At 38.1% G+C, this 18,922-nt stretch overlaps 1 protein-coding gene across 4 annotated transcripts in view; it reads right to left on the minus strand.

The window, feature by feature from the left end:
* ARHGAP12 (Rho GTPase activating protein 12) overlaps positions 1-18,922 on the minus strand; it is an 80,636-nt gene that overhangs the window by 39,463 nt on the left and 22,251 nt on the right. For all 4 annotated transcript variants that reach the window (XM_064444921.1, XM_064444919.1, XM_064444920.1 and 1 more), the window contains exon 3: positions 6,127-6,390. In XM_064444921.1, the coding sequence (XP_064300991.1) occupies positions 6,127-6,390 (264 nt within the window). The remainder of the gene's footprint in view (positions 1-6,126; positions 6,391-18,922) is intronic.

Raw genomic sequence — 18,922 nt, forward strand, 5'->3', positions numbered from 1 at the left:
AAACATGTCAGACCTGGTTTTCTGGAAATATCTCAGCTTTCATAATTAAATCCTTTTCTTGCCTTCCCAAATAGTATCTGAAAAGACAATAATTGTTAAGGACAATTTGCATCTCCAGTTGCACCTCAGTAGGTCCCCACACTTTACAGTACTTGTGCAATGTATCCTACAATATTAGGAATTTCCACTCTCCTCCTCCCAACTCTGATGTGTGTGAGTGAGCAATGCAAAAGCAAAGCTTTCTACCAGGCACAGCTAGCTGAGATGTAAGATTATCTTCTTAAGGTAGAAGTGAATTATAATGTAAGGAATAAGCTTGACATGTAAAGTAGAAAAAAAGATTTTGCACACACACGTGGAACAATTTCTGTTCCCTCATACACTTTGGTCATCTCCTTGCTAACATACTGTACTTATTATTCAAAGCATCCACTCCATGCATAAAAAAATAAAAAGAAATCTCCCACAGCAATATCTTGATGCCAGAGCCTCCTGAGGAATTCAGTGCTGATTTCATTTCACAGTATTTTGGATCCTCGGCTAGTAGGAGGCATAACACTTAAGAGGGAACACATCCTGCTATTCAGAAATGATGGTAGTTAAATACTGACTAAGGTTCAATAACACAAGTATAAAGGTGTCCTGGTTTCGGCTGGGAGAGGGTTAATTTTCTTCCTAGTAGCTGGTATAGTGCTGTGGTTTGGATTTCGCATGAGAATAACGTGATAACACACTGATATTGCTAAGCAGTGTTTATACTAAGTCAAGGACTTTTCTGCTTCCCATACTCTGCCAGGTAGGAGGTGCACAAGAAGCTGGGAGGGAGCATATCCAGGACAGCTGACCCAAACTAGCCAAAGGGATATTCCATACCATACGATGTCATGCTCAGCATATAGGCTGGGGGCAGTGGCTGCTGCTGGGGGATGGGCTGGGCGTCAGTCAACAGGTGGTAAGTAGTTGCACCACTTGCTTATCCTGACTTTTGTTCCTCTCTCTCTTTTGTTGTTTTCTTTTTCATTAAAATTTTATTATCTCTCAATTACTAAACTGTCCTTATCTCAACCCAGGAGTTTTCTCACTTTTACCCTTCTGATCCTCTCCCCCCTCCCACCAGGGAGTGAGCAAGCTGCTGGGTGGTGCTTAGCTGCCTACTGGGGTTTAACCACATCAAAGGGTTTTGAAGAAAACTATAAAGCAGGAAAAAGGCAGACTTTCAATGTTAAACTAGAAAAAAAGACCTCTCCTGAAAAGCTTAAATCATAACAAATATTTCTTCAGGTATCAGAGAGTCACCAATTTTTAAAAGTCAGTGATTTTAGAGACAATGTGTTCAGTGACATTTCCAAATGACTATTACCTTATCTTTCTGAGTACCTTACCACTTCTGTGACCCAAACTCTACCCTGACACAAACCAGCTTACAAAGCACAGCAAAACCCATGGGAAATTTTCGGGTCATTAATAAAATAACATGAAAAATACAAGTGTCCTCTACAGCCTACAGAATACAAGCATCTGAACTATGGATCAAACAATGCCACCTCTCTTACACATGCGGTAACATGAAATTCTCAAGTTCCAATTCCTAACCACTTAGGCAAAAGCAAAAAAAATCTTCAGTCCCTTTTTCACACTTGAACAATTAAGACTGAAGAGTTGACAGGAATGCTATTGGCCCTATTTGAACTACTGTTTTATAAGATAGCTATATCGTATAGATATATTTACATTTACATTATGTTTTAAAGGTTAAATATTAAGTGCATTGACATTTGTTCAAAGTAGTAGACTTTGGACATTGTTGTTATTAACAGGAATTATGACCTAATAACATAATGCATTTGTATTTGCCTCTTCCAAGAAACTTCTGACACTGAGGAAGCGCTGTATAAATGTAAAACTAAACAGAAGACTTGAAATGAAAATTCTCCTAGAAAAAGCACCATTCAGTAAGAACAACTATTAATGTGTCTCTCTGTAAGGCACCCATATAATAATCTCGATGTTTCAAGGCTTAACTAATCCCACATACACAGTGTAGAAATTTAGCCTTTGCAGACCTAAGCTTAAACTTCTTGAGGTGTTACAAAGTTTAACAAGCCAAGGCACTCACTGTCCTTCAGCTAGTATGAACAACTGCTAAAGCGCATCAACAGGGGTTAGAGAACACTGGCCAAACCATGTTCAGCAGCTTCCAGTTTAACCTTCAACACGTTCAGTATTACCTGCCTATATGCTTTTTAGGTATTGTCCATGCTTTTTCTGAGTCTCATTCCCAATTATACCATACCACATTTAAATAAAGCCATCTTAAGCAGACAGCTGCCCAACCTTACACCTTGTAAGAACTTTGCGCTGACACTGAAGAGAATTACAGAAAACTTCTCCCACGTACTGACGTCTACTGCCTTTCTTGGCTTTTTAACATTTACATGGAAAATTCTTGATGGCAGACACCAGTTCATCACACTGCATTTAATAAAAAAAGGAACAGTTATGGTCTCTCTTCTATCACTTAACCAGTCTAGTTTTGAAAGTTACTACTACTTCTAAAAATCAAAATAATAAGAAAGAATACTGACTAATTAAAGAAGTTAGCATCCCTTTATTACCCTTTGTTTATTTTGAAACAAAAACAGGGAATAAAATTGCATATTGGCCACACATTTTAAATGTAGTTTTCAATTTAAATGAAATCCTGTTGCTTTTCTACAGCTTGCTGCTTAATTTGTTTGTCTCTACTTCACATTACGGTCTCCTAGCTAAGTATCAGAGGTTTGCCTTTCTCTGATGTGACGACATTTCATTCCTCTTACAGTCCACCTTAATTAAATCACTCCACTATCTGACAAATTTCTCCCAGTCACTGTTAAGCACTCCTTCCTCAAATACACTAAGTCACTACCTCTGATAAATACTATCCATAATTCCAAAATCTTATACGCTTTCCTAGAGGCCCTGTTGACAGGACTTCACTGCTTCCCCCCACACCATCCAAAGAACTGCCATATCTGTTACCAACTTGTTTGATAAATTAGGTACAATTTTGCCCCTTCTTAATTATCCAATAAAAGTCAATTTCCTAATCACTAAGTTCTAAGACCAACTATAAGCTATTTCATGTTCTAATATATTATACATATATTTGAATTTATGATCATTCACAGTCTCCTCTTCACGTCACCTTGCCATTTTTCTACCTAATACAATACAAGCCCCTTTGAGGACATATCAATAGAGATACAACTAGCATTTAACTTTCCTGCATATGCTCTTTTACCACCAAATATGAAGGGAATGAGCATAACTCAGACAAGCGTGTAAAAGCCAACTTAACTTCATTATAATAAATTAAATCTGTTTTTACTAATTATTAAGACCTATTTGCTCTAAGTCTTCATAATCAGACAAAATTTGGGATGTCCTATACTTTACTGTAGTTTAGGCTCAGATCTCAACCCTTACTCTTAAGTATTTTGGTTTAAGTACTTAGAGGTCATAAATGAAAAGGTGAACACACAGTGACGTACACACCCAAACACAGAACAGAAAAGGGGGTGGGGGAGATGCTTCAAAATCAACACGACTCTCGAAGTGGATTGACATGACCTTGCAACGAAAATCTCCCTAGAGATCTATCAAACTTTGATAACCCAGCCAGAGAGGAAACAAATTACTTAAGGAACTTGTGTTACTGGAAATATAAGCTTGTGTCTAATTAAAAATCAACCAAAATGTGCATCATCTGTTGGTCTTAAAGACTGAAAACTTGATAGGTATAAATATCTGAAGGCAAATCTGTGACACCTCAAGCATCACAAATAGAGACAAGAACTGAGCTGAACTAAGTTATGGGCAATAAAAAGACTCTTTTTTTTTTTTTTTTAATCAAGCTTTCTGAACATGCAACCATGTGGTGAAGTTGTGGTTCAGCAGGATGAGTATGAGTCAGAAGGATCATTTGTACATGGGAGGGAGAAAGAATTATTGGAAGTCCTTCCATAAAAAGAAGGAAGAATGATGATAACAGAAAACCAGTTACACTTGCTACAACGAGAGTTACTACGCAAAAAAGCGACCACCTATCCAGACTAAAAACAGTATTTTTCAGCAAAAGGACAGCCAGCGAGAAATTAATAGACCATTGTCAGAGATACCAAAGTGACAGTCAGAAACACTTCACCAGCTCACCTATTGCTGCCACTAGCCTGGGGCAAGAAAAATTGGCTGTTTAAATGCCTGCAGATGCAACAGCTGCCAAAGGCAATGAAAAGGTCCCTTTTTCCTTTCTCTCCTGTTTCTGGCTCTACCATCCCAGAGGTAGACTTCTATGACAGGGCTTCCAGCACTCTAAAGTTTTTGAGCAGTCCACAATTAAATTTTAAAACCAAATGTTGTAATAGGCTTAGGAGCAAATTCGCCTAAACTAAACATATTTGAAGAGGGTATATGAAGTGAAGTATGTAGAAGATTTCTTGATAAATGTTTGCTTTTTTCTTCCAATCAGGAAACTGATGAACCTAAGTACTGTTTGAACACAAAAGCATTATTTTAAGCATATCTAAACAGTAATATCTATCTCCCAACTATTCCTTTGCTTTATCTGAACCACTGCAGTTCAAACACACACCACAGCCTGGCTCTCCCTAGTGACTGGCTGCACAGACTATACCTGCACCTCAAACATTAGCCCAAATCATCTTTCAACATAAATAACCTCATGGCAAACTTCAACTCTCTTAAGCAAGGTCTGCGACAAAGCTTTGCTAAAAGGTTTTGCAAAAGCAAAAGGTTTGCATAATGAAAAAAAACCACCCATTGATATATCTAAAGAATACATTTATGGCCTGAATGTAATCTAGTCAAAAGCTCCTACAGCTAACTGCCAACAGCAGGGGTGGAATTTCTCCCCCGTCAGCATTTGTTACCCTTGGACCTAGAATATTGGCTAGACAGAGCTCCTAGCATGGTAATTTTAATGTTCTTGTCTTCTGTTCTCTAAGATATCATTCACAGAAAAGTATTTTCTTAAAGTTAACACAATTTGATAACAAACTATTGCTCCTTTAACTGTCCTTTCTCCTAGTTCATTCTACGGCTATTCAAGGCAGAAACCATTGACAAGTACATAAATTCAAATCTCCTAAGCAAATGGCTATATAAAATAGTGCAATAAATTACCCAGCTATACTTGCTTTTTATATTCACTATGATTATTCCACCTCTCTAGGAATTCATGGATTAAATAAAATTTGAGTTTGAACAGTCACATATGCCTTTTTAAAAAAAATAAACATTTTTAAAGCATCATAGATTATATAGAATTATTAATAGAATGTATAAATCTAAGTAGGAAAATAAAAATCTATATATTTCAATTTCATAGAAGCTTCAATTATGACAGTATTTTTGATGTGGGTGGAAAGTGCTGCAGAACTCCATTAAGTCTGGTTTTGACTCCAGTACTCTGGAGCTCTCTACACCCATTTTAATCCCTAAATCCATCTTAATACCTCTCTGTGAAAGTATTTTCCTCTATAAGAAAAACAACTCATTTACATTTACTGCTACAGCATTAACCAAGCAGTAGCAAACACCTGTATATCCCCTGCCTTTGTTTTGCTGTGTATTTAACTGATATTGAGAAAATAAACAATTCCCCTTGCCTTTTTCAATGCATCCCCATAAATCCTGCTTCTTGAAGCACTGTCACAGTACCCCTGCTTTCCCTGCCTTCTGCCCCCAAAACGTGCCAAATACACTGGGAAAGAGAACGTGCTCCATGTCAGAGAACTTATGGCAGTTGTCTTATTCTATTGTCATTTATAGCCCTATAGTTTCAAAATATCTTAGTTTTCATTTACCTTTAAAAGAAAAGCTGCAATACCTGCTATGGGACTGTAAGGCATTTTTATGTCTTACTACTCTTGTACAGTTCACGCACGCAGTCTTGCGCACAAAAGCAACTGAAGAGCTAAGTTGTTCGCTACTTCATACTAAACACAAACAAAAAGACAAATTAAGGCAATCCTTAACACCTCGAAACTCAGCGATACCAAGTTCCATAGCAAAACAGCATTCATATGCAGTGAAGCTCATTGCTTGTGATCTCAGAAGAACTACCTCATGATCTGCATGGCTCTGGGAATCCCCTTTATTAATGCTTGCATCTCGGGCCCACCGTGGAGGTTTCCAGGTTCGTTCCTGTGATCCTCTGTTGTAGTAATAACAGCGTCCTGTCGTATCTTTATGGGTTTCCCATTCCCCATTTATTTGGACTGGAGCGCTTGTAGGTAGTGGTGGAAGTGCAGACTGAGATATTTTCAGTTCTTGTAAATTAGCATAAACTGGTGAATCAGGCCTCCCTTGGCTTGGTGGAGTAGTTGGCTATTGAGAGAAGAAATGTATTGTTAAAGAGCAAATGAATTTTAGAATGCTCCCTCACAAATCAGAATATATCACAGTAGTAAAACAAACCAACAACTCCCTTTTTTTGTTGTAAAGTATAAAAGCACAAAGGACAGCCACAAGATGCTGGGTCGTGAAAACATCAGATTGTTAACTATAAGGTAGATATCACAAGCTGTATTTATTTAATACTGAAACAATTTTTCAGCATTTCTCCAGATGACAGCTGATAATTATGTCTTACAGTAGATTTGAGATACACTGGAATCATCATCAAAATAATTATATGCTTGCCTTGTTGAAAAACTTCAGCTTTACAGTTCAAGCATTGCTCAGGAGCTGTAAGTAATATGATCTTGTTCAAAGCAAAACGTAGCATTTCTGAGATGCCACTTGTTAGGCAAAGGTGGTTCCCCAACCTTTCCCCTTCATCACTATTACAGATGATGGTGAATGTAAAGCAGCACTTTTATCTTCCCAGCAAGATCTAAACAGTTCAGCTGGAAAGACAAGCACAGTGTTGTGACTAAGAAACTCTGGAAAACACCTGGACTGTTTACCTGTATGCCTTTCCAAACAGGTGCTTATTTAAAAATATTTTGGGCAACATCACCAAGCCTTAGATCACCACTCTCTTCTTACAGAAATTAAGTGGATATTCTTATCCACGTAATTTTATTCATATACATGCACACAAGTAGAACAACAAATATGTACAGGAAAACAAAACACTAATGGCAATTTCTCATTAATAAACAGTTTGCTAACATGAAGACCAGCAGAAATCATGGTTAAAAGTCCATGGCACTCATTGAAGCCACTAGAGCTTTTAGGTGAGAAATACACTTTCAGATGTTCAATTTTTAAAGCGTAATACAAGTATATAAAACACACCATGCAGAATATAAGAGTTGTGTTTTCACAAGAGCTGTGATTATGAGATTGTGAAAGCAGCTTGTTATTAAACCAAATTGAATAGTTTCCTGGTGATACACTGCCATATCTGTATTTTAGGGCACATTATTTAGACCCTCTACAGGAAGGAGCGATATAATTTATACCATCCCTTCCCCCTGCTTTGTTTTAATTCAGAAGCTTTGCTGCAGGCAAGTCCTTGTGTCTCTTGTTGCATCTTTCACAGGGAAAAAAAAACCTTATTACATTACATAAAAGATCTTTTATAATGTACTTTTGAACATTAAAATCATATGCTGCTAATCTAGGCCACATCTAATCATAAATTATCAGGGTTTGCTCAGGCAAGACAGCGTATCATACCACACAATCAGATATAAACCGATTGCACCATAGCCAGAACCAAATATGGGCAATTTCCACAACCAAAAGAGGAAACAGCTAGAGGAACTTAATGAGATTAAAACAGGCAGGGACTTGTTTTGTGCGCCTTTAAGAGAGAAAACACAGCTTACTAGATATAGCAAGCACAGTCTGTTTAAGGCAAACCACAAGGCCAGGCCATGGGGGGATTGCAGCACTAGCGAAATCAGAGAGCCAAAACCAATTAGTAGCCGCCTTTACCTAATTCAAGGGGGGGGGGGGGGAAATCTGTTACAAAACCTGATGAACAGTAAAAGACTATTTTTCTATTATCCAAGCCTTTCCCCCTCACACCCTTTTTTTTGAGTGAGGTTGAATGGCCTTTGGTAGAGTTGCTCTGGAGAACACTAACAGCGTGAAAAATGCTACTGTGAACAAAGCATCACCCCACTGCCTTCAGGGATGAGCCTTGATTCCCCAGGATGCTTGGAGAGTAACCCTGAGGTCTCCTCATTCACAAGAGCAGCATCTGCATTCACAGAATACACAGAATCATATAGGTTGGAAAAGTCCAACCATTAACCTAACACTGCCAGTTCAACATTAAACCATGTCCCTAAGCACCACATCCAAAGGCCTTTTATATACCTTCAGGGATGGTGACTCAACTACCTCCGTGGGCAGCCTGGTCCAATCCTTGACAACCCTTTCAGTGAAGAAATTTTTCCTAATATCCAAGCTAAACCTCCCCTGCGCAACCTGAGGCTGTTTCCTCTCGTCCAATCGCTTGTTACTTGGGAGAAGAGACCAACACCCACCTCACTACACCCTCCTTTCAGGTAGTTTTAGACAGCGATAAGGTCTCCCCTGAGCCTCCTTTTCCCCAGACTAAACAACCCCAGTTCCCTCAGCCACTCCTGACAAGACCTGGGCTCTGGACCCTTCACCAGCTTCTTTGCTGCTCTTTGCACACGCTCCAGCAGCTCAATGTCTGTCTTGTAGTGAAATTTGTTTCCCAAATTGCCTGCAGAGCTGCATTTCCCACATAAATTGTCCTGCCATTAAACCCCCATGATTGTCATTTGAAGCAACAACATACACCTGCACCAGGGAACGCACAAACCTTCAGGTTCCTCCTCTATTTCAAGGAAGCAGCAAATGCCGAGACACGTAACTCAGGCAGCATACTAGTTAAGTTTAAAACAGTAACATGATATAAAAGCCTAACAAGGGGTTTTCTCCTAAATGCTTAGTACTTCCAAACTCAATATACTGATTTCTGGTTTTCAAGGGAAAGCCAGAACTTTTGGCCTCAACAACAAACAAGACTGCTAACTGTCCTGCCACCCAAGCCTCCAGCTACTTTCATTCCCTGTTGCTCTCTTTGAACAGATGTTTTGGGAATAATTGCAAGATTTTTGGAAGGCATTGGAAGTTACTGCTTTCAGCAAAGCATAAAAAAATGCAAAGCCATCAATCTAACACACAGCTTAGCTCATAAGTACATCTGAGGATACAATTTTCTTATCAGGAACTATTTTAAATAACCACGTAGCATACAATACTACTTCCTCGTACCTCGAGCCACGCAATGAGGTATGTTGTTGTGTCTACGGTAATGCTCAGTTCAAAAGCACCCAACCTTATCAAGGCTAATTTTGTGAAGAATTCCTCATTTATTGATGGGAAAAGAGCTTTTAGAAAACTCAGGGTTTCCCAAAATTAACTTCAGTGTACTTTCTACATCTGTCTTGGCAGAAAGGTCAATCCTCTCCCCCCACAACCTGGGAAGGAGAGTCCTGCAGAGATGCACATCCCACTAGGTGTCCCTGGAGAGCTCCTGGGCCCTGCACCATGTCAATGTTTCTTTTAAGGTGACTGTTTTAAGTTCAAGACTGTTCTGCAAAAGCCTTTAACAGTTTGAAGACAATAAACATTGATTTAACTATATTCCTTTCTTTACCAAACGCATTACTTATTACCAATGTATAACTGCAAATAGATAAAGCACTACCTAGATCAAAATAGTTTCTGACCACTTCCATGGCTGTTTTCCCAAAACCAGCCATGCACAGTCAAGGGAAACTTACATACATACTAAACAGCTCGGTATGTACATGAGGTCTTCCAGCTAGAACTTCATTCCCTGGGCTTCACTTTTGCACTAATAAGCTCCAAATGCTCATAAACGTGGAATTAAATCTACCAAAAGAGATTCCTTGGCTTCTCACTATCAAAATCACAAGAACGTGTCCTTCAACATGCCCGTGCATGCACACACAAAATGCCTTATACTCAAAACATTTCAACATTCATTTGCTATTTGATATGGATTTTGGACATTTTCATGTTGCTTTCTCCTGCTAAGAACCGTGAAGGACTCTTGCTAGAAAAATGATAAAGAAAAATTAGAAAGTATAAATACTTCTATGATGCTACAACTTGAATCAAAATCGTACAACCCATTAAGCACTATGACAACTTTATGAATATAAGGGCCTCTCCCTGAGCTCAGTAATGCTCTGTATTTCAATACCTCAGAAATCTCCTGTATTTCAATTCAGTCTCACAGAAAAGTCTGTTAGCGCTAAATCCCTGCAATCTGATAAGGAAAAGAGTTTCATGCAGGCAGAACACAGTTTCCAGGATCAAACAAACAACATTCTTCAAATAGGGACTGTACACACAGCTTTTTCAGAACACAGTTTTTATACTGACACAGTAGGAAGCAGATACATGCCTTTAAATAAAACAACATGTTAATCATTCATGAATGAACAGTCAACATTTTCAACAAAGGCCGCAGATACGCTATCAGGCCACTAAACACTTGAGCTCAGTGAAATGAAAAGCAAATTTACTATACTTCGCAAGGTACTTTTCATTACCAAAATGCATATCAGCTTCTCAGAGGATACCTTAAATGTTCATGTTACCTTATACAAATGGCTTTTTTTCAGATGGGAGTATCTGTTTAAGCATTGAAAATTAAAGCAAAGTTAAAAAAAAAAGGTTCAGTGCACTCCAACAGGGTAAGAATACAGTTCTCGGAGAAACAAGGACTACAGATCTCTTTCCTATCTGCCACCTAAAAGTGCTTTCAGTTTATTTTCATGCAATGAGAACATACTGTATGAAGGATAACAGCAACTAAAAGACAGAAAAAGTTTCCCTGAAACTCGCAATTACCTTTTACAGCACTTAAATCCAATTAAAAAAACTTCTAAAACATAACAACTGCTTAAAGAAGGACTGCAGTGCCAGCCTACAAAACATGACCTACCACATGATTTTCCCTCCTTTACAAATAAATTGCTTTAGTTGTCGTGCCTGTTTGCAGCTTGTCTTAGCATTATGAACTTGAAATTACAAGCTTCCAATTCACTAGCAGCATTTGGATTGCTAAAACTAGCTGCTAAAAATAAAAATTGAAAAAATCAAGTCTCATCTTAATACTCTTTATGAAATTACAAGCAACAGATTGTCCATAGTCATGCGAAAGAACAGCATTACACTGAAGGAAAGTGAGGGAATACCGGCCGGCTCTTTGCCACAGCAAGCCAAAGAAAGAAGGGCAGGCACATCCCACAGCATGCCAAGACAGGGAGGGAACGAAGCATCCCAGTTCCCTCAACAACCGAGCTTCTTGCCAAGGAATTACCACTGTCCTTTTAGGAAGGCCTGGGACTTCAATATCAGCTTTATGCAACAGGAAGGATATAAGAGAAACCTCAAAAACTCCAGTTTCATTTTCACAAAATGACAGCTTCAACTGGAATAGTTAGCTCATCTTCTCCTTCCTCCTTCTGCTCTTGGCTTATGTTTTTCCAAGCATGTTCTGGCCCTACTTTCTTTCTAACATACGCAGGCGCATTTAAAAATTACTGTAATACCCAAAAATCCACGAGGGAGATTTTCCAGCAAGTCCTCTACTACCTCAGAGGTAAAGACAGCAAATTAATTTAACAAACCAAATTGAAATGGGAACCAAACAATTTATCTACTAACCACCTCCAACCTTAACTGGATAATTCACTCTACAAGTCTAAGGAACACATAAAGAGATGACAGTAAATATTATAAGCCTGTTAATAGTTTACTATAAATTTCAGACAAGCTATGGTACTGCAAATATTATTTAACTGCGCTGAAGTTCTCATGTTCAGTTTATCTGCCATTATAAAGTGATATGAAAAAATGACACTGCAAAGCAGTGCAGAACTAAAATCATCCTGTACAAATCATTCAACTATATTTGCCTAGTAAAGCCCATGCAACAGTTAAATTTTTAAAAGAGATGTTTTAAATGTTAAGCAGATACACTCAAAGTAATTTTTTTAAATGGCTAGCCAATAACTTTCCATCAGATTGAAAACAGCAAAATTAAGCATCTGATTTACTTTTGCTGATTCTATCTTGGTCAATGTTGCATTTTACTTACACTGAATTACAGGCTGAGCTATTACTTCCTTCTATATCTGGAGATATTTACGTACAAGTTATTTTAATATTAATATATGTATTAATATTTTGTTTTATGAAGCTATATTATGAAACAGAGTCTTAATACATAGGACATTGTGTTCTACCAGAATGCATTGTGTTATTTCAGCCATTTAAGTTCCCTTCTACTTTAGGTCTTCCATAACACAAAAAATAATTCCCAAAGTTGCCAAAAATATAAATCGTTATCTGATGATACTGTAATGCCTTATCAATTAAAAAAAAATCCAGATGTGTAGCAAAATGCTTCTAAAACTAAGTGATTTAAATTATTTTTCATCCTCATCAAGACAATGATACATTAGACTGTACTGCAAAAATCCTGCAGCACAGAAAGCCAAGAGGTGGCTTCTTCTGTCCCATTCATGAGCGCTTAGGAACAGAGGTGGGCAGCGGCTGCAGCAGGAGGGCTCTCTGTACACCATGGCCTGCTGCAGGGGAGCAGCTGGCTGTCTCTGAGTGCCAGAGACAACGCTCCCAGATCATCCATCATAAATGACCAACAAAGAAAATTGATGGAAAACCTTTTCATCCTGTACAATCTACAGATTTCCCGTTCCCATTTCTATTGTGCTCATGACCATCTCGGTGCACAAAACTATTACATATGAACTTAGGAAGTTCATAACAATAAAAAAAGTATATAATTGATCGAAGGATTGCAACAGTGATGTCAAATATTTTAAAAAGCGGAAATAAGATCTTACAATGGGATCCTTTGTAAAACATGCACAAAGATGACAGTGTTTACCATACTTGTACTTCACCACTTGCACAATCTAGCTTCTCCCTTCCATAAAAAAGCTTTTGTCCAAGGATATAGACAAAGCTGCTTTTCCTATAGTAGCAATTTTAAATACCATATGAAACACTTCATACATGCTTACATAGCAAGCTTATCCCAATTAGGAAAGAGTGGCCAAATTTAACAATGTTGAAGAGTCAGCCACTATATTTCCTTCACTCCTTTTTCATCCTGTCAACTTAAACATATAAAACACTGATACTTTCAACAGACATAACGCAGTACCTGTAACCATCTTCAGAAATTTAGCTAGTATCTTGAACAACCTCCACACGCCATGCAGTAGTAGATTTACACATTTATTTTTCCTCCACCTTCATGGAAGTGGTGTCAAATTGATTCTGTAATAAGGATGTTTCAACAATACTAGTAGAAACACCAAGTTTATTCTGTGTTTTAGTTTAACTGCTGTTAATTCTTGACCTCTGGGGAATCTACGGTCCATGTCTGAATGCAGATTTGTGAAGAATAAAGCTGCTGGGAATCATTTGTGGAGTCTCTCAAGGATTATTCTCTACAAAAAGCTAAGATAGTACACTACGAAAACATCAAAAAAACCTAAGTTGCTTTCTCCAGTGGAAAAACAGTCCTGTGATATGCCAGCAGCTACTGCTTTTCAGAAGAGCAGCATCACAAGAGCATAAGTTCTTCAGTTGTTTTAGAAGCATTACAGCAGAGTAAGAGCTTATTCTGCAGTATCGGTTAAAGTTGCAGGAGTACTGGAGAGGCCTCACTTAGCCCATTGGTGGTTTTAACTGATTTAATATGTAGCCATACATCTCATTTGCCTCAGAGAGGTCGAAGTATTTTAGTATTTTCTAAGACAGCTTATTAACACCTTCATGGAGCACTTCTATGTTGCCACCATTACAGTACCATAGCATGTCTAAAAAGTTAGCTCCTATGAAACATAATTGGGAGAGTAGAATGGTGGGTTTTGAACACCTTAAATTTCAAGAAAAATATTCCATTAGTTTAAGTCACTTCAAACTGAATATCAATTTTTTTCTATGCTTTACATTCTCAAAAGTACAGATCCCATAGCATTTAAGTGTACTTTTGAGGGCACAGTGCTTACACAAAGCAGTGTAAAGCCAGGCACCCATGGAAAGTGCAGATGGGAAAGTAAACATCACCTCTGATAAGATTCTTAAGTTAGTTACTGAAGTTGTATTACTGGGCAAGCTCAAAAGCCTCAAAGATAGCTTGAGTACCATTTGATCAAACAGAATGAGAACTATCATCATGCAAGTTATCAAAACCCTATGAATCAGTAGAACAAAAATTGTGATATTCTACTATTTGAAGCATAAGGAAAACGCTAGAGCCATTAAGAATTTGAAAACTATGTATATTAATGGCTCACTTTCCAAATATTAAGTTTAAAAAAAAAAATAGAGAAAAGAACAATTTGCAAGAGACAGTTCTAAAACACAGCAGTCATCAAATCTGTGTTCTGTCAGAAAGGGCATTTAATTCCAAACACTTGACAAGAAAATGCAGAACTCCCACACAATTTACAGCTGTTGTCCTTTTACTCTGCTGTAAAAGCAGATTTCACTTGTGTGAAACTCTGCTTCACTAAATGTTGCTTGTGGCAGCAAATTCTGCAAGCCTTTGTTATGCCAGTGTTTCTTTGTTAGGTGTTAGAATAATTTCAAAATATCTTCTTGAGCTTATGAACTGCAATGCTTAGAAGCTTTTAATAACATACGCAGCTGCAGAACATCACCAATATTCAAATAGCATGAGCAATGCTAATGTACAAGCATACTTACTGGTACGCCGGAAATACGTTAGTGGAATAAATTGAAGCATCAAACCCCAGTGAACAACACAGCTAACTGGTCTAGGAAACAACCATGGTACAGTATGAAATCAAATACTAGAATAATTTCTGTTGGCTTGCCTTGCTAATACATTAACGAGAACATGTTCTGTTGTGCAGCCAGTAGGCTCTGTCCTTTCTTGAACACCCAGGCGGCTGTATTTCACACAGTTTAACAGGCAGCTGCTACCCTCCCAATCTGCTTCTCAGAGCTTTCCCTATTACTTGCAACTACTATTCCTGAGGGACCACGCTACTCATGTGCCCCAAATCTCCAGTGGACAGTTTCCTTGATTAGTGTGTCCCACTTGGGAGCAAACAGAGAATCCCTTCAGAAAACAGCCAATATTGCTATTTCCATTAACTTCCATAAACATTATATTAAAAACTTGAGAAACAAGTTTCAATACCACCCAATTTATAAACTGGAGCAACATCTGAAAAGTATGTTCTAGGAATCCTGACTGGCTATACAATTCCAAAATATATCATTTGAAGAACCACATTTTACATACTGACATGCTAGCTCTATACCTCTACAAACTAAAAATCAAGTTATACACACGAAGTCTAGAAAAATTATTACAAGACCTGTTCATCAAGTAATCTATTCATACTCTAACATAAAACAGACATAGGTTGGGGAAATATGAATCTCAGGATGTAACTGTTCTGAAGCTTGTATATGCAAAGTCCTGATTATTTCCATATTTCTTACTTCAGGCAATTTTTTCAAGAACTATCCTTTTTAACACATCAGAACATCTACTATTTAAGAAATCTCTTTTTTGCTCCTTCTCCCTTTGGAAAAACTGGTTTGCTCATCTTAGCAGAAAGGGAAGCCAAGAGAAAAGTAATTTGATGTTTTAAATGAGTTAGTTACCCTAACTCCCCAGACACACAAGCAAAGAATTTCCTTTGTGCAGAAAGGCAGAAACCAAACTCACACTCCTGCTTATACACAAAGCTCAGCAACTGCTTTTTCTAATTCAGTTCATTCCACCGAATCAATAAAGCACACAGTTTGAAGGGCTCAGCCAACAACTTGATGTCTAGAAAACAAGAAAAACCACAAATTTATTTCAGAAAATGAAAGACTACTGATACAGTTTTAAGATATAGCTAAGCCGGTCTATGAGCCACCCGCTGCCAAGAGGAACAACCCCATCTCCCTTGTCCTCTGCTCCGTGCTGCTGACGTGACCCTGAAGCAAGCTGATGGAAGAAATTAGAATGGCAGTAAATTAAGCCCACTGAGACTTTAAGAACAAGAAACAAACAAAACACCCCATATTTTGACGCTTTAGGTGTTTGCAGGTCACTGCAAGGTCAGAGATGCCTTTAAAGTGTCTGACTGACTTAGGAGACAGGAGAGCAGGACCTTCTCTTCCAGAACCAGTTAGCTCTTAAGGAGGTTTAGCTGCATCATTAAACCCCAAAGGTGGCTGGGAGAAGGAATTATCTTCAAACATCTAAAACAGAATCAGGTAGACAGTAATAAAGTAAAGTTGTCTATTTCTGCCAGGGACAGGAAAAAAACCACCCCAGCTAAAATTAAAAAAAAGTTACTTCTGTATGGAGAGAAGGTACAAGGAACAAAACCTTGCAACAGCATGATCAGGAAAATTGGGAACTTTCCTTGAAGGTTGAAGCGCAGGTTAGTCAACAAGTTTCAATAGCACTTTTGGTATTCTGGCTTCTGTCTCTATTCAGTGAGAAAGAATCACGTTAGGGTTCTCCCTTTTTATTACAGTCACAAGGTTTTGTATAGCTTCACACATTTGTAACCCTCATCCTGAAAGGCAGCACATTCACATCTGAAGTTAGAAACAAATGGAGAAAGCCATTAAAAATGTATAATAGGAAGCTGCTTTACTGTACAAGAATGCACAGGTTAGGCTTAAGTCCTTATTTTTTCTTAAGGAAAATCAACAGCCTAAAAGAATGAGCAACATAATACCTTGGCCATCAGAGCATTGGAGAATATACGTGAAGTAGAAGAGGCCTTATGCCATCAAAGGAAGAAAGAAGTACCCCAAGGAGCTCAGACAAAGATTAAGCTGAATAAGGATAGCTCTTCCTGTTACCTCCGAGTACAGAGCACAGCAGTGGTATGATAAGAGTGGAGAAACACAACTTGCTCGCTAGCTCAAGTCCTCCATGTGGAGTGAAAAAAAAAAAAAATATCTCTGAAGAAAACGTTTCTGTTAGTATTTTGAGAAAAACTATTTTAACATAAAATATAACACATACGATACTTTATAGATGCAATATAAACCAAAACATTTTCCTCAGAGCCACCCAAGCCCTTCCAACCACAGGAAAAAGAGTATCATACTGATGGCTGATGTACCTACAACATAAAACTTGATGATAAGCTTTACTTGCTATGACTATCTCAGGCAACAGGTAAACCAAGGTAATTGCAAAATAAGCACATCACGGAAACTTGGCTGTTCCGCAGACTGGGGTGCGAACTGCCCGCTTACCAGTGAGGCATTCACCAATTCTGGCAATGCTGAAGATCTTCAACCAGTCTGCATGGACAAGCACAAAAAAATACCTATGACTCTGCGTCTAATATATTACCTTAGAGAACTAGAAAAAAAGGATACTTTTGCTACAGTTGTCATCAAATGAGATGGAACGGGAAGTGTAGTGAGGCAGAAGACTAATATATAGCCTTAGCTATGCTGGGCTGCTATGTCTGTCAACATTTCTTTAAGAAAAGTAGGAACAGTACATTGTTCAGAATGCTTATAGCCACTTCTTGCAAAATTAAAAACCTACCATATTACTAATTTTTAGTAGAAAAACCTGGGTCAGGTATGGTGGGAATATCTTAATCAATTTAAGTAAGAAAAGATGCTATATTTTCCTCTCCTCTCTAAACCTCCAGGCTATATCGATACTTAAAATAAGTTACAACCCAGAAGACTAATAAAACATTCAGAAACATACAGAAGTAAGGAAAGGGAGATTCTTCTGCCCGCCTACCCACCCTGGATCTAGTCATGCTTCCAATTTCAGATATTCCCACAAATCTGAGAGATGAGTTTCGGAGAATCAAGCTTCTCAGATTTCAAGAAAATAAGGACATGTCCCATTCACACAGTCACACTAACCCCATGGTGGCTCCTGTATTGTTCACTGAGATGGTTAACCCAAAAAATTAATAAGATACAGAACAAACCAGACAGGAAAACATACATGACACTATACTTTGTGGGATTAATATATAGATTTTTTTTTTTTTCCAGAGCAGTTAAATTCAACAATGGACAAACCCACTTCTGCATTCAGAGACAAAGGCAGTGAAATCACCTCTATAGTAAAAAGCTTCCCAGCACAGAATTTAAGTCACCTGAAGCAATATCCTAAAGCATGCTGGACAACTAGAAGTGCCTGTGCTTCAATTATTCTTCCTTGACCATGAATTATCACTTCAAAGCCTTCAGAAATGGAGCTGGTAAGTCAATTCCCAGGTAAAATTTGCAAAAAAGACCCAAAATGTTACAAGTTAAAGGGCAAACCCACATGTTTAGTGAAGAGCAGTTTTACCGAAACCTGTGGCCCTTTCTCCCTGGTTTGCTTTTACAGCTGCCACACTGACAGGAAACTTGAAGTCACTTGTCTTCCCTGAGAAGTTGCAAATAATCAAGTGATGAAACCAGCTGCATTTTGTAACACAAAACAGAGGTCTTGCAAACTAAGTGAACTGGGCTTTGGGGCTTTTGCTTGGCTTTTTTAAGCTTCTGAGTAACTGCAGTGCAATCTAGACTTTGGTATTTATCTGTTCAGTTAGTTATGATTTTTGCAGTTCAAATATAATTTCAATGTGGCCATTAGGATAAAAAAATCTGTGGGTTGTATGCTACAGTAACGGAGAACCACAAAATGCATACAGCCTATAGTATGTCTATCATATCTCAAACAAAAGAATTGGTGAAGGGACTAAGGCAGTGTCACATGGTCTAGAAACTTTTTTTTTTAAAAGTGTATGCCAGACTATTCAAAGACTAATAACAGAAGTTCCTCAACACTGGACTAAGCCCCAGAAGCTCAGCACAGCCATCCAACCTCAAAAAAGCCAAAACT

Source organism: Phalacrocorax carbo, chromosome 2 (genome assembly GCF_963921805.1).
Source record: "Phalacrocorax carbo chromosome 2, bPhaCar2.1, whole genome shotgun sequence".
NCBI classification, from domain to species: domain Eukaryota; kingdom Metazoa; phylum Chordata; class Aves; order Suliformes; family Phalacrocoracidae; genus Phalacrocorax; species Phalacrocorax carbo.